The 17,153-nt window shown below is 37.7% G+C and overlaps 1 protein-coding gene across 3 annotated transcripts; it reads right to left on the bottom strand.

The window, feature by feature from the left end:
• Positions 1–615: 615 nt before the first annotated feature.
• DNAAF4 (dynein axonemal assembly factor 4) lies at positions 616–9,652 on the bottom strand. Of its 3 annotated transcripts, none has more exons than XM_050309041.1 (9): positions 9,368–9,652; positions 8,744–8,891; positions 8,223–8,356; positions 7,260–7,500; positions 6,372–6,517; positions 5,665–5,774; positions 4,819–4,972; positions 3,713–3,818; positions 616–2,855 (listed from the first exon to the last, which is right to left on the bottom strand). In XM_050309041.1, exons 1-9 carry the CDS (start codon positions 9,602–9,604, stop codon positions 2,746–2,748), a joined length of 1,386 nt encoding a protein of 461 aa, XP_050164998.1. In that variant the 5' UTR covers positions 9,605–9,652; the 3' UTR covers positions 616–2,745. The 3 variants fall into 3 exon arrangements, with proteins under 3 accessions (XP_050164998.1, XP_050164999.1, XP_050164997.1); XM_050309042.1 differs by having other exon boundaries at positions 617–2,855; positions 9,482–9,646; XM_050309040.1 differs by having other exon boundaries at positions 617–2,855; positions 8,982–9,460.
• Positions 9,653–17,153: the final 7,501 nt, after the last annotated feature.

The following is a 17,153-nucleotide window of genomic DNA, read 5'->3' as shown; positions in this document are numbered from 1 at the left end:
CGGCGCCCGCGGCACCCGGCAGAGCGCGGCCCGCGCCCCCCGCGGCCCGGCGGCCACAGCGCCCGGGAGCGCGGCGAACCGAGAGCCCCGGCGGCCGCAGCGCCCGGGAGCGCGGCGAACCGAGAGCCCCGGCGGCCGCAGCGCCCACAGAGCGACCGGCAAACAGCGTCCCGCGCAGCACAGCGCCCGGCCCGCCCCGCTCACCGCCATGGCAACGCCGCGCCGCCGAGCTCGGGCCGAGCGGCCCCGGCCGTGTTTGTGACGGGGAGGTCGCTCAGAGGCTCCTTCGCGGCGGGGCGTTTTGCTGGGGTAATCAGGGGATAGTCGGCCACAGACAACCCAGCGCTGAAGGGACTCTGCCAATAAGGCTTGTACTTAGGGAAAGGGAAAAACAAGTCACGCGTCCTCCCCCCGCCCCAAAAAAAAAAAAAAACAAAACAAAACAAAAAACCACCCAACCCCAAACCAAAAACCCAAACACCCCAAAACAAAACCCCAAAACCAAACAAAACAACCAACAAACAAAAAGCCCCAGCAAACAACACTCCAAAACGTGACCCCGCTCCACACCCAAAAAGTGCCCTGTATGGACCACAAATATTTGATGCTTCTAGTCCCAGGTGGAAAAACTGATGATAGGAATTAACTAATTTGGAAAGTCTCCCAGAAGCACAGGCCATGCTGCTCCAGGAGAACCTGTCCTGTCCCAAGAGCCACTCAGACTGGGGATAAGGCTATCTGCACCCATCAAACACCTAGACCATGTTTCATCAACAGGCACAGCACAAACCGAGCAGATGCAAAATCCCAGAGATTCGGGTCCCAACAGTGCTCTAATACTGGATCAAAACATAAATGGGACACAACAACAGGCTTCAGTAATAAAGTCAGAATTTCTTACTCAAGGTTTATCTAACCTAGCAACTTAAACGTTTTCTTCATATCTTACATGACTGAGAAACAAACAAAAAAGATTTCATGGCACCTCTGAAGAACAGCAGGTTGTCAATGGTTTGCTCAGCAACACTAAGGGAGGTACCTTACTCAGTGCATTTTTACCACATGCTCATCAATACAGCACTAGAGCACTTTCTATAAACAGACTAAGAAGTATCTGTTAACTCACTCCCTACAGAGGAGAAGAATAAAAAAAAATTATGCATGTAAACATGAGTAAGTACAGTCACTTGGATGTTTCTTTAGTTTTCATATTTCTGTATATTAGAAAAAACTAAAACACATCATCCACAAAGCTTCGCTATATTCTTAATCTCATTCCTATCTTTATTACCTATACTAATTATTTCCGACACATTATCTTCTATGCTCAAGATTATCACAAATACAGAAATGAATGCCAATTCCAAATTTTAGTATCCTCCATAGTCATCATAAGTCAAATTATCACTGTCCACACTTTACTAAATAAGGTCAAAGTGTTAAGTTCCTCACTCTCCACCATGCATGTATTTCAGTACACATCTTGAGCAATATTTGTTCTGACCACAAACACTGAACAAGTTTGCAATGCTTTGTCCTGTTAGTTGAAAGGCTGAGTAAGATGTATCAAAAAGGATGGAGCCCATTTGATGATACAGTTCTCCAAATCAGACCTAAACCCAAAACTCTTGTAACTGGTCTCATAAATGTGGAACTCTAACTTTAGAAAGAGTTAAGTGCAAGAGACATTGACCTGAAGGTTTACCTGTTTTAACTTAAGTATTTTCTGGTTTTAAAAATCAGCCTCCACATTCTTACATCTCAGGACATTAAATACCAACATAACGTACATGGCTCAGATATGGTGAACGCACCATCAGCTCAGGTATTGAAGTTAAAGGTTTAACATGCATTTGCTCCCAATATGATCAGATAAAACAGGCAGATATTATTGATGCCACCAAGCACACTTGCTTCCCTTTTAAGGGGGGAAAAAAATGGTGAACTTACAGCCAGCACTTGCTTCTTTGCATTTTCTTTCTCCCACTGCCAATGTGTCTCCTCCTTAGCCCTTACTTCCCATCAGTAATTATATAAAATACCCATATTGTGGCAAGTATAGCATTCCACTCAACTGAGGCACTACAGCTCCTGCACTGCCCTCCTTCCAGCTGCTATAAAAGAGTATTTGCAGCCCCTTCCAGCAATGCAATAGGTATCTGTAGGAAAGACAGCAACTATGCCAGACACCTCTGACTGACCTCAGCACTCCTCTCAAGGCTCTAACTAAAGCAGCTGGAAGCAACCTTCTCCCTGCTCCAAGAATATAGAATTTGTACAGAATAATATATATATATATCTATATGCATAATAAATATTTTATTAGAAAGACAGAAATCAGTCATAAATGGTATACAGGAAACAGACTGATGTGGAAAATTCATAAGTCTGCTAAAACTGCTACTGAAAGAAGCGTAGTTGATATGGTCACAGGTTGAAAAGAACACTTAACATAATGGAACAGCTTCAAATCAAGTGTTACAGATTTTCACGGTAACACAAATGCTAACAAAAAGCAAAAATATGACAACTCTGTATCAAAATGAGATAAAATATCTAATTATGTTTGTTATAATATACTTTCCAAAAAAAGTAATTCATATATCCAATCCATTACCAATTCTGTAGGTATTTCTGAGTGAAACAAAATGTGTCTAGTTAACACATACTGAAAAGAAATAAGATTCTTTTTGATGTCCTCGAAAGGCATCTCTGACAAAGTTTCTTTTTTTATGGGTTTTTTAATTAAGAACCTTGCATTGTTCCTTGAATTAGGTGTCGAATCTTCTCAGCATCTTTTTCTATATTTTTATTTTTAGGATCAATCTTGAGAGCTGCTTCATAATCCTGGAGACCTAATATAGATACATTAATAAGAATGTCAATCAATAATGCAAGAGCATCCTCTTTAGCAACCACCTGGAAATAACTGCTCCCTAGTCATAAGCATGAAGTATTGATTTTGAGTTTTACCTTTTGCCAGTAAATAAACTTACATTATTTTATAAACATTTTAGTGGAAACACTCTACTACATAAACCTTTCAGGTTTTAAAACATGAAAGCAGAGTCTCTTCATTCACATATATATACCTATATATATGTGTGTGCATGACAGGAGTGTTCTTAAGTGTTCTGCAGAAGAGAGGAAAAATGAATGACAGAAATGAATGTGTGAAAGTAAGAAAAAAAGACATGAACTGTGAATACTAGAGCTTGGGGGAGGAGGAGCAAATAATGAGTACAGGAAGTAAAATCTTGTTTAATTATCTTTTTCCAAAGGTTTCCAGGTACAAATGAAGCTGTAAGGGAATGACAAAGTGATTCATAGATACAAAAAAGTAAAGAATGGCCAAAGCTTAGCACTTCAATACTGTCATGTTGAATATTCTTCAATTTCTATTATCAGCTTTCACTCGTAAATTTGCTTTACAAAACTAAGTTGATACTCTTGAAGAACTCAGTAGGGACACTGCTAATTCAGGTATTTTTCAAGATTTTTCAAGTCGAATTGCAACCAGCCAGCAAAATTAAAAAAAAAATAAATTAAGGAATGTGATATCAAGGTTCATAACAAACACATAGATTGTATAGGGCTCCTTCAAAGTCATTCCTGAAAACATAAAGGTGTGAGCAGTGTCATTGAACTAAACAGAATTACTTGCTTGTCACTATAAATTCATGTGCATGCTTTCATAAAATCAAGGCCTCACCTTCAGTATATAATTCCAGCTGACAAAAGGCTGTTCCACGTCTCACATAGGCTTTCATTCGAGCGTCCTCATTATCAGGAACAGGTGGTGTCAACAGTTCTAGTGCCTTTACAAATGAGAACACCCAAAGTATTTAGAAGAAGATTATCCATAATTTTAGGGGTTTTCTAGTTTACACACACTTCTCTCACCTAATTACTATTATTATACAGTAACATAATAACTATTCAAATAGAAATAGGAAATAACTATTCAAATTCAAACTATATGCCTTGCGAATCTATTCATTAAGATTTGTATCCATCACCCCAGTGTGCTAACTACAGTTACACTGCCATGGCTAAAAACTGACAAATGCTATGTTAAATGTTTATTTCAGTCAAATAATGTTCTATTTTCCTACACAATATTACATCCCATGTTATTAAAAAAAAAAAAAAAAAGCAGCCCTAAAAAAAGCACCTCTGTGTTAGTAGTGGTTACTAGGAAAAAACAAAACAATCAAAATTCAAGTACTTATTAGTTCAAAAAATAATAATTCTGGCAAAACTTCCTCCACATTATTCGGGTGCCATTTGAGATCACTCCTCTCATTGCACAAATAATGGCTGCTAAAACATCTAGGTGATACAGCTCTTATTTTAAAATGTCTGGTTTGTTGGGGTTTTTTTAAGGTATTCCTGCTCATCACCACCACACCTTTATTTTTCCTTCCAACCAACTGAAGCACACTACAATGTACCAAAAAAGATATCTGTGTATATTTTGTTTTGGTTTTTTTTTCTGCTCCAAGTTGTGGGTTTTTTCAAGTGTGTATATTGCTACAATATTTTTATCTGTAAAGAAACATGTGCTAGTCAACATTTGGCCATTTGTCCCAAATGTGGAGAAGCATGGTTTAGAGTTTTTTAAATTGTTATTTTGCTTTAAATTTCTGAAAGTTCATTAATCACTATCAAATTTCAGTATTCCACCACGGCTTCATTATATCAAGTTTGAATTTTAAAATTTTGAATTGCACTAATATGTCTTTTCAGATCTGCTTAAAACAGAAACATCACAGTAATACATCACAATAATGCACAAGATGACAGTATTTTTTATACCTTAGAGGAATCTTCAATAGCTTTGTGTAAATTCCTCAGTTTAAGGTGGCAAGCAGCACGATTCAGGTACAGCAGGGGAAGCTTGTTGTTCAGCCTCAGTGCGAGGTTATAGGCATTTACAGCTGCCAGATAGTTTCCCATTGCAAACATTTTGCTAAAAGTGTTAAACAGAAAGTAAAACATGCACTTTAAAGAAGGTGATAACACAAGATAAATACCTGCTTATTACTAACAATTCATTTTCAAAAATTCGAAGTTTTAGCATCTTCTCCTTGGAAATGCATATTTATAGCCTTTTCTGAGAACATCACAGCTATAGTTCAGTCCAACTTGGTGCTGTCAATACAACACAATAAAAAGTCACTGCTTCCAAGCAGCAAAGAACTGTGAGAGGTGGACACAGTTTTGCAGACATGGGACTAGTTTTGAAAGCTTTGTGTATTTGACTGCCTAATCAAACCTTTCTGTATAACACAGCTATATAAATAAACCAGCATTTTTATAAAATTCCTTAAGTTTGTTTTAGGCAGGTGTTTCACCTCTTCCTAAAAAGTTCAAATGAAAGGAAATCCACCTAGGTATAACAGTGCACTGCCTCAACTGTCTTCAAAGAAGAATATGCACGATGTGTTTGCAATGACTTTGTTCATCACAGGCTTCAACAATTGCATCTCATGACTTTATCAGATTCAAACTCCATAAGCTGACTATAAAGTCTCTATTATGACTACTCTATAGACATTCACCATCTGTGTTTAGGATAAATAATAGAAAATATCAAAATTAATTATAATGGTGTTTGTCTAGTGTAAGTTTCAATATATCTTCAAGTAGAATCTAACTTACTTTCCTTTGTCCTTTAACCAATCTGGATTCTTCTCCTCTTCTTTTAGATCTTGCAGCTCAGACAAATCAGCACTTATTGTTCTTCGAGCTTCTGCTTGTTTATGTAACCACTGTAAGTACAAAATGGGCAAGCATTCCTTCTGAAGGAAAAATTCAAATCCAAAAATGGATTTTATCTCTTCACTCACTACTATCAAAAGAATTCTATTGGCCACATATTTTGGACAGAGAAAAATATTTAATAATATCAGATATGAAAAACTTCAGTTTCCCAAGTATTTTATTACCATGAAAAGTCAGGTTACTGCATCACTAACACTTTTTGGTTTACTTGTTTGTTTTTAATCTTCCAAAATTACTTTGTATTCATTGTGTTGAGCTTGAAAGAGCTGTGAGCTTCTTTTTAAGACAAAACTTAAAGAATCTTAAACATAAGAGTAAAGACATTTCAAATTTTGTACTTCAAGGAATTAAATTAATATTGTTGCCTTCTCCCTTCCCCACCCCTCCCCCAAAAAGGGAACATGCTATTTATTAACCTGCACTATCACATGGTGAAAATAATTTTTATATAAAACTATTTCTTTATATCTTAATTTAAATATGACTGCCTTCCTTGGAAGATATATAGCACAGGTTACATTCCTTGGCACGGGTACCATTTTTGTCAGCTTGGTGAATACACAACAAACAATTCACTACTTTACCTCCTCCTCTTCCGCGACGCGAGATTCTCGCAGAGCTGTAGGAAAAACTCGTGGGGTAAAGTTGACTTTAATTGTAGCAGCAGATCGAGGAGCTGGTAGCTGTTCTTCCTTTACATTTGGTGAAAATATACTACAGGAACCATGACCTGTGAAAAGAATTGGAATACTGGAAATAATAAAAATCAAGCCAAAGAGAATTTTCTGGTTTTCTACCAAAGTCCAAAGTACACCTAATTTAGGAATGCAGCACATTAGGATTAAACCTCTAATAACTTGAGAAAGGTTTCGACTTGTTCTTTTGAAGGGAAGGTTCAAACAATGTTTCTTATTAATGTAGCCACTAAATAAATGGAATGATAGAGCATCTGTCACAAATGAACTTAAATTCCTCTTACACCTCTATCTCTGTCACTTGTATAATGCTCTGACAATCACCAAAAGTTAAAACTAACCTATAAAAGCAAACAACCAAGAAATGAAATATTTTCTGTTGTTTTAATTCCTTGGCTTGGCTCTCCATAGGGCCAAGATGTGGGATAGAGAGAGTGAAAGGAGACTGTATATTTCTGTGAAATGCAGCAGTAAGGTAACTTTGGGTTACAGGATATCCATCCCCAGAAAGTCTGCATTACACCCTCAGAAAGGCTTTCTGGTTTACTTTTCTAAAGCTTAGAACAAAACCTGCTCTTGTATCCAAAGATTTAAACAACAGCTAAGAACTCACATGCTTGAGCTCAATAAATTGCCTGAAAATACTTCAAAATAACTGCAGACAAAAAGCACTGGCTCAATATGGTGGAGACAAACATAAATAATGAATTAGAAATATCCAGGAATAAAGTTATATCCACAGTTTAAACAATTAAAAGTACAGTTCAATCATACAACCTTTTGTGGGTTTGGGTCTGGTCTTAGAAGTTCCTTCATTAGGAATTCTAGTTTTGGTCATTTTTTCATTTTTCCTCCCTTTTAATTGCCCTATTTCTTGATGTAATTCCCCTTCTTTTTGTATGCTTTTGTATTTATCAGCATCCTTTTGCTGGTTTTTCCATAACTCCAACTCTTCAGTGACCTTCTGCCGTTCCTTTTCTTTCAGATCTTCAATTCTTTTTCTTTCTGCTTCTTCTAGCTGTTTGAACAATAAACCTCTGACATCAGATGTTTCATCTGATAATGCTGACAATGACTAAGTAAAAGCTACCATTATTTCCCCAGGCATAATGTGTGACCATACAAGCAGAATTAACTAAGATGCTTAAAAATGACAGAGAGCAAACATTTCGGATTAGCCTTTACAACTCTCATCTTTTAACTAATCCTTTTAAACACAAATGAAGTGACCAGACTTTTTACATACATAAAAACTTTGAAGAACATACCTTAAAAGAAGAGACATAAAAAGCAGAATGACAAACATGCAAACACAAAAAAGACAATGAACAGCAAGTCTGTTGTAAAAATATAACAATGCAATAAATAAGATTTTTTTCCAATCAGTATTTTTGACAGTGCTAAATGACTAAACACCTGCACTGATGCAAAGGCCACACCAGACTACAGTTTTCGTACATGACTGTACTCTCCTTTCAACTGACAAAAATCTGAACTCCTCACCAAAAACTTTCTTTAGTATTACTAATGGAAAATGGTAACTTCTGAGTACTTTTCCTGTATCAATTTCATATTTAGTAATAAATGTGTTTTAAGTGCAAAGAAATAACAAGGTTTACCATCACTATAATAAAAGTTAGTACTTTTCATATTTTTTAAAGTACATTGAACCAAGCAGATGCCAGATTAGTTGGCAGTTATTACATGTATGTGTCTTATAGAGCTCCTTTCTAAACCTACCTTCATTGTGGCCTCCAAAGCATATTTTTTGTGTTCCTCTTTTGTAGCTTTTTTTGCTTCTGTCTCCTCTTTTGCCTTTTGTTGGGCTTTTAGAACAGCATTCTCTCTTAGATATTGCAGTTGTTCCTTGTCAGCTTAAAAAAATAAATAAAAACTATTTTAGTCATTTAGGCCTGGAGTTCTACTGGTATGTATCATATTCATAAAAACAGGATTCCTTCTGCTACTTTGTGTGGAAAAATGCAACATGCTCCAATTCCACAAAAGTGTTTATCAAGCCCATCTCCAAAAGAGAAAAATTAAGATTTGCTTACACACAAAATATAAGTTTTACAAGAAACATTGTTTTGTTTCATAAGTGATTCAGTAGATATTCTTTGTTCTCACATACTCTCTATTTTTAATAACAAAGTTTAACTGAGCAGATATCTACCAGCAAGAGTTTCACATGACAGTTTGTAAAGTGTTGGCTCAGAACAGGTTTCTTACAGGCAATCTAATTTTCAGAATAGAGAACTTACCATTTTCTAGGGTTAGGGAATCCCACATGGCCGGTTCTTTTTTATACAAAGTGAAGAAAATGTTTCCATTTCCGATCTTTGCTGTGCTATTTGTGTCATCAATAGGAGCATACAAAATAACTTCAAATAAAAAGGGAGGGATGCTTACCTACAAAAATATAATTTGTACTATTTTTATAACTCTCACATATTCAAAACACTCAGCACAAGCACACAGTAAACCTTAAGAAACACATACTATTGACAGAACTAATGTGCTTTGTATCCAGTATAGAGGTTTGTTCAGGCCCAGGGAAGGTGCTTCCTTCCCCTCAAGGGTGGGTCTTCACAAGGCTATATTTTTATTATTTCAATACATTTCAACCTTTTTATTAAAGAGATTGAAAAACTTGGTTCTTCAGTACTCCGACAGAAGCCATGGACCTCAGAATTATTATTCACAGTATAAGCAGATGTGTATAATTCAGTCCATTTATGCGACAGTAAAGGCAGGTGACACCTGTTGAGTAGCAAGAGCGTTAGTACAGACAACGAGCAGGGGTAAAGCCATTATCTGTCGCGGGACGGGCATCCAACAGCCTGCAGGACAGAGAGGGAGATTATAAAGGCTATAAGACCACGAACTGGAGAGCGTTGCCATGGTGTGCGGCGCGTGTGCTGTTCAGCAGAGCTGCGGAGCAACGCGGCACCTCTCGGGCAGCGGCACAAGGCCCGAGGGGAGCGGGGCGCGCCGCCCACCTTCAGGTATCGCTCGGAGCAGAAGATGTTGGCGGGGGTGGCCCGGGCGCCGCGCAGGGGCAGCGACAGGAACACGGCGGTGGGGCTCTGGTGCCAGCGGAACTCCCGCAGCCACAGCGGCATCGCCGCCCGCGGGCCCCGCCGCGGCCCCGGCAGCGCCGCCCTCAGCCGGGCCGGGCGCGCGGCGCACGCCGGGACATGCAGTCCCGCGGGGCCGGCGGGCTCGGGCCGCCATCGCGCACACCTGGGCCCGGCAGGGAGGAGTGCGGCTCTTATAGCCACTGTTACCCAAAACAGGTCTCCACGAAGAGACGAACTGCTATTAGTTTAGAATTTCTGGTGGAAAAAAAAAAAACCTATTGATTGATTTAGCAATACACAGAGTCACGGGATGGGTCAGGTTGGAGGGGATCCACTGGGTCATCTGGTCCAACCTCCCTGCTCAGGCAGGGTCATCCCAGAGCACATGGCACAGGATTATGTCCACATGGTTCTGGAATATCTCCAGTGAGGGAGATTCCACAGTCTCTCTGGGCAATCTGTTCCAGTGTTTGGTTGCTGCACAAGAAAGAAGTCCTTCCTCATGTTCAGCTGGAACTTCCAGGGCATCAGTTTCTGCCCGTTGCCTCTGGTTCTACTGGTTGACATCACCAAGCAGAGCCTGGCTCCATCCTCTTTACACCCTCCCTTTAGATATTTATACACAGCCTCTTGTTGAGGCTGATCAGGCCCAGATCCCTCAGCCTTCCTGTTTAGAGAGATTCTCCAGATCCCTGACCAACTTTGTTGCCCTCTTCTAAACCTGTTCCAGGAGCTCCATGTCTCTCTTGTGCTGAGAAGCCCAGAACTGCACACAGTACTCCCAGTGTGGCCTCACCAAGGCTCAGCACACAGGCAGGATCACCTTCCTCAACCTACTGGCAATGCTGGCACTGAAACTTCCGGATGTCCCCTAAAAATAACTGGGTCATACCAGCAGCTCCACGCTATTGCCTCGCAATGTTGTCTGTTGTACTGTCTGCCAAAAACTCAGGAGGTAGTTTGCACATGCTCCACGTTCCTCAAACAGTAACACTGTATCTGCAAAAATAAAGTTAGTATATAGAAAGTAACTGCTTCTGGCGAATATGGCTTGAAAGACAAGTCAAACACAGATAAAAATTCAGGTATGTGGAAGTTCCTCAAAAGTACACCATTACCTAGAGCTGTTTGGAAAAATCCAGAACCAAAAGGTCTAGTTTTCCCCTTTCCTTTAAAATATGACCAAGGAAAATGGAGTTTAACATTGTACACATTAGCTAGGATATCCGATGTGTGTCACCGAAAATTTAAGTTTTATATTCTATTACCTATATTCCAAAGCAATGAAAGGGTTGTGGTTACTTCTAAGTACTGTGTATATCTATATCTATGGATATATAAAAGTAGGTATTTAAAACTTTTTCAGAGCAAGAAATCCAGCATAACTGATAATGATTTCTGGGTTATTCTCCACTCTCACTCACATCAATATCATCTGGATGAATGCTTGCATGGACTGGAATCCGAGAAGTGAATTAAGTTCCTCATTCTAAGAGTATTCAAAATATATAGCAGCATTGGCTAGAATTGTTAGAATGCAATAGTAACTTAAAATCTCCCACCACTCCAGAATGCAGCCGCAGTCATCCAGTTATGGAGAGTTCATTCCTGGACTGTAAGTCTTAGATTTCTTGAGTGCTGGTCTTCTGCCTTGGTCATTCAGGTGTCACTTTCTGTTTAATCACACAGAATATACTGAAATGAAGCAGCTTATTATTTATCCTGCTAGAAAGACCACACTATTCATACATGCTTTACAAGATAGGACACAGTTATGGTTACCAGTATTTGGTCTTCTTAAGTTACATTAAAGAGCTCCAATACAGCAACAAAAAGTCTATTTACTGAAAAGCTAGATCTCCAATGCAAAGCTTGTAGAAGACACAGTAAATACCACTAACACACTTTTATGTCAAAGTAGCAGATTTAGCTGCTGAAGGACACAAAAGGGACTCAGCAAGGTCTTGGATCAACATTAGAAGTCTTGTGTTGATGTATATCTGCAGAAACACCACCTCTATCCCACACACTCCACATTGCAGGCTTACCTGGACAAATGGCTGTGCTCCTATCATGACACACATGCAAAATTAACATTCAGGATTGTTCTTCTGTTGGTATTAACTTTATCAGTTAACAGTTTGTAGTGAAAAGTTTCCAGTGCAAGAAACTTCGTGGTGAAAAGAAAAAATATTCAGTTAAAAACCTAATTCCTAAATTCCCATCCCCTGTGCTATGAAGGATAGAGATGTACATTCCAGACAAATCTTAATAATATTAGTAATATTCTGGACCTTCCAGCTGCTAATATACACATCCATCTTTTCTGGGGTTATTTTACTTCTAATGGCTTCAGAGGCTTTAATACATGGGGGGGGGGGGAATCCTTTAAATATCTTACATTTTCTTATCTTTATTAACCTTTTTTCCTCCCATCTTTTCTAAATTCTCTCTCATTTCTATTATCCCCCCATATCTTTCACACAGAGAAGGAACATTTTATGAGACTGTTTATTACAATAACATGTTTTCCATATGTAGCTTGGGACCACCTGTATCAGTTGCTTTTAAATATCACTGGCAAGGCAGTGATTTGGTATGTGTTAGTCTGGCATTTTAACTAACAGGAAGATCTTTGTAATAATTTTATAAATTAGAATAAATAATTCTTTGATTAATCTCTTCCCAGGAACAGAAAATTACTTAAAAAAAAAAAATTCAGACAAATGGTACTCAAGCCTTCCCTCCCATCCTGTAAAGAAAGAAATGGGGCTGAAGGTGCAAGACCTCTTCTAATCTGCTTTGAAGTTACTTCAGATTAACACCTTTACAGAACAGCAGAGCTCTCCTAGAGAGGGAGGAACTGTCTTTTCTGATCACTATGACCTCATACTGTTTCTTGCAGGATTACACCTAATCCAAATGCATTCTCCCAGGTGAAACAACAGCAGAGTCAGTCTAGGCATTACATCACCTTCATAAAGTCAACCGGCAACTTCCCCGCAAAAATTATCTTTATTTTAAAAGGAACTCAAACCAGACAACAGAAAGCAACAAAGTTACATACAGTGCCAGACAAAATCTACCACATACATTTTCCAAGAACACTTGAATCAGATTCTGATACATGTTCTTCTGAAAGGTAAAAATGTCACATCATTATTAACAAACTAACAAAAAAATTAAATGTCAACACTCTTCATTGTCTTACATTTTGCATTGTTTGGATGGCAGTAGATTGGTAACTTGCCTTTTTCAACTCACCTTTGACACTGAAAGGAGAATGTGGACAAAAAAATTCCAAGTCAGAAGGCCCTGAAGAACACAGTATTTGCTCTAAAGGCCACATAAAAAAGCTTGGAGGAAAGGCCATCTTTTAAATAAAAATCCCTAACAACTCTCTTATTTCATGCTTCACAAAAAAAAAAATATCAAAAAAGGGAAAAAAAAAAGAAGAAATATATTAAAAGCTTGCCCTCCTTAAGTTATATGGAAGTTCAGATTTAGAGCATCCTGTAGAGCAGAAGATGAATGTCGAGGAATAGACACGGCATCTCTCAGGCCTCCAATCCCAAACTGCCTCCAGTACAGCAATTCCTGAAATACAGTGCACAAATCTCCAAGTAAAAAGGTGGGGTAGGATCAAAAACTACTTTGAGACAGACAGTTTGTTTGAAGATGAAAAGGGAAATTAATCATGTATGGCAAACAATACAGAAATAGGTATTCCCAAGGTGTTGGGATAAGCCATTTCTAAACCAGGAGACTACGGGCGACACTGAAGGCTTTAAGTTATAGGCAGCACCTCTAAGGGGCTGAACACCATTCAGAATTAATTACCTCAGAACTGATGACACACAACACTAGGCCACTAAAGGGACCCTTTTTTATATATAAAGCAAGAAATTCAGAGGAGCTCCATATAAAGAAGTGAATGTGCATAACTCAAGATGTATGTAGGATAATTATATTGCCTTAAAGAGTTCTGCTAAGTACACTTAGTTTCCAATTTTAAGGAAGAATCTATTCTAATATAGAAAGCTTTAGACAAAACTTAGCAATTGCAGAATAACTTGAAAATACATCGTTCTACACCCTCCTGTATATATCTAATCACGTCCAATAGATTAAAAAATTATGTTTTGTAAACCAAGTAAAGAGTGTTAGAGTAGAATTTTCACACCCATGAGCTGATTACCAAATGTTCACCCATTTGTCAGTGGATAATATTAAAAAATTCCTACTAACAGTTATGGCAACAAGATGACAATGCACACCAGTGCTGTGTGTTCTGAAAGGTATTTAGTTTTAGTTATCATGAATTGCTACCACCTATCATACCTCATTCTATGCAAGATACCACACCAGCTACCAATCCATAAACAATAATGTTTCACATACTTCATAGAGTAGCTTAAAACACATCATGGTATGAAATAATTTGTATTACATAGTAATTTAATCCCTGGCCACAGGGCTAATGTTGGACAAAGTCTGGAAACTTTTCCAATTTGAATTACATACATTAACTTTGCCACACACCACAGCACTAATGCATGTATTACATCAGACATGCTCTAATTTAAAATCAAAACAAAAAAGTTGTTGCAAAAATACATGTCACCAATGTGGAACACATTCAAGATTGTATAAAAAGTACTGAACTGATATCCCAAAACAGGTATATTTAAGCAGTACATAAGGAAAGATTAGTTTTAATATGAAACAGTCATTTAAGTCACATACAACATGATAAGAAGCATGACTTCCTTTTTTAAAAATGTTACACCAATACTTTTACTGCCAGGCAATGTTTATTTATAAAATGAAAGGGATGTACCTAACGCAGATAATGTGTTATTGTATCAAGTTGGTATAAAGACAAATGTTAAAAAGGTGCTACATTTGAACACCACTGATTTTGTAAAAAATCTCAAACCACAGAAGCATTTCACTTGCAAATATCACAGGCCTCAAACTGCAAACACTTTGAAACATTCTTGACTGTGTGCATGCAGTTCCACCAACGTCATTAATTCTCACATGCTTGAAATTAAGCTGAAAAATGTGATTACAAAACTGGTTCTTAGATTAAAAACTTCAGAGGTCACAAAGTATAATCTTCTTTGAGCAGCCCTAAAATTTGTATTTTTAAGTAGAGCAAACTTCATTACTTTTCTCTAGTTTCTTGCATCTGAAGATCTCAGATAATAACTAGGCCTCTAAACAACCTCGGGAAGTAAGGATTAATCCAATCTGCTGAAAGAGGAGACTGAGGCAGGCATACTTAACCTGCTTGTCTCGAGCTGTAGAAGGGATCAGTAAAACAGCAAGAAACAGGATTTTTGCTGTCTTATATACAGCACTGTCATTTACCCTGACCAATAAAACAAGTGTTTTAAAGAGAAAAGCACGTTTTCTCATTTACAAATGATCACCGGCGAAAAACCCCAAAGTATTAAGGACAGTACAGTCCAGTTTATACTTATTTATTTCAGCCCAGGGGAAAATAAAACAACAAAAACATTTTGGGCAATATAGGCTGCATTTCTGACCATGACAAGGAATTATTTAAAAGGGACATGAGTACTTCCCATAAAAATGTTAAGGTTTGCAAGACTTACAAAATCTTTGCAATATTTTTGGTGTGCAGCACCGGTACAGTCTAAATCACTAGTAATGAAAGAAGCACATGATAGTTCAATACAAATTGTTTCATGTAGAATATTACAAAACCCCTCACCTACTCTAGTCAACCCTCCCTCCCTCCCACCCACCCTTCTATAACTAACTTCTAATTCTAATCAGCCGTCATTTTCCTAGGACCTTACTAATAAAACATGATTGCTGTTTTTCCTGTGCATACTTGAACTACTACTAGTCAATACATGCAGAGAAAAACAAAATATAACCCTCTCTCTAGATAAAGAGTTCAAGTATGCCAAGAGTGTATCAGTAGGGCAAGTATATCAGCTGGATGACTTTTGGAGATCTTCATCAGTCATATCTCTATGATCAGTGTGCTAACAAGTTTGAGTTTTGTTGTTCACTTGGTTTTATTTGATGTAATCGACATTTGCTAATGCCTTGAATTTGCAGGTTAATGAATGCAGAAAATGTACTGGGTTACAAACCCAACATAGTATCAATTTGGAAAAAACAAAATAAATGGTTAGAGTAAGTTTCACAAATACACAATTTAAGGCCTTATAGAATGATATTCCAGTTGACTTTAAGTTTCTAAGGACACTAATGCCTTGACAGCTAATCTAGAAAATACTTGCCTAACTTCATGTAGGGTCAGTGAAGAAATTAAGGAATACATGGCTATTTTAAATAAAATGTCTGCTCCATAATGTTAAATCATTAATTCGACTTCTGAGAAAAAAATGCCCCCAAAAATTTTCTCACAACAGGCAAGGGGTGTGGGAGTGGGAAAGGTAACAATATCATCATTGGTTTTGTTGAATTTTCACTGAGCATATTTTTTATTTCATTTATGTTGCTGTAGGTGTGAACCAGCTCCACTACTTTCACAGTGTAAATTGTTGCAGAGATTAAACTGATTCCCAGAGGAACAAATCTATCTAAACAAGGTTTGGTTTAATTGCTACTTTAGTACCAAAAGCAAATTCTAACAGTCTTTCAGTCATTAGGAAAACTACTGAAGAATAAATCTCTTTAACAGAGGTTGTTGCTTGGTTGGTTTTTTTGTTGTTTGTTTTTAAATATCACACCTCCAACAAAACAAGATTAAGTCTGGTTTCTGTACTAAATTAAAGCAACTGGTGATGAAAACAGAAGCCCTTGATCTGCCTTACACTTTCTTTTATATCTCCATACAGAAAATCCTCAAGATATGAAATATGTCATTTACACTTTAGACATTATTTTCTTTTTCCTGATGAGAGGCAAGACAAAAAAAGGGGGCAATACCGCACTTACCCAGCAAAATTTTTCACTTTTAAAATAAAACAAGAAAAGTTATGCAGGTCTGCACAGTATCTTCCAGGAATGTACCACAGTAGAGCCCATTTAAAATTAAACACAATGGTAAATTAGCAAACAGGCCTTACTTTTCACCCAATAGCATAGCTTATCTTAAAAACTACCTCTTTACTTAGAAGATTGTATTCTATATCAGCTCCTACATCACTCATCCTCACAGACCTGAAAAATTTATGATATTAAGGAACGTGACTGGCATCTGTAAGCTTGACATATGATTTAATTCCTGTTTAAAGACTAAGTTTCCAGCACACTGGTGAGTATTACAAGCAGAGTCTGTTATTACAGTGCCTTCTTTTATTAAGTCAAAACAACACTTCTCCCTAAAGAAACACTTCTTCAGTTGCATATGCAACTTTATCACACTAAGGCTGAACTGTTCAAGGCTAGATGTTTCCCCACATGAAAAAAAAAAAAAAAGGAGAGTTATTTTTGAGATCAAGAATAAGATCAAATTACCCATATTAAAATAGAATTCCTAGCATCACACAGAAGCTCTAGTGCCACTCATACTTGTCAGTAGGATATCAGGTTTAGCTAAGAAGCTTAAACTTCTCATTACTTACTCCTGAGCTAAACTCAC

Source organism: Myiozetetes cayanensis, unplaced genomic scaffold, assembly GCF_022539395.1.
Source record: "Myiozetetes cayanensis isolate MyiCay16 unplaced genomic scaffold, myiCay2020 scf14, whole genome shotgun sequence".
In the NCBI taxonomy this organism is placed as follows: domain Eukaryota; kingdom Metazoa; phylum Chordata; class Aves; order Passeriformes; family Tyrannidae; genus Myiozetetes; species Myiozetetes cayanensis.
This window is presented reverse-complemented; position numbering and strand designations above follow the sequence as displayed.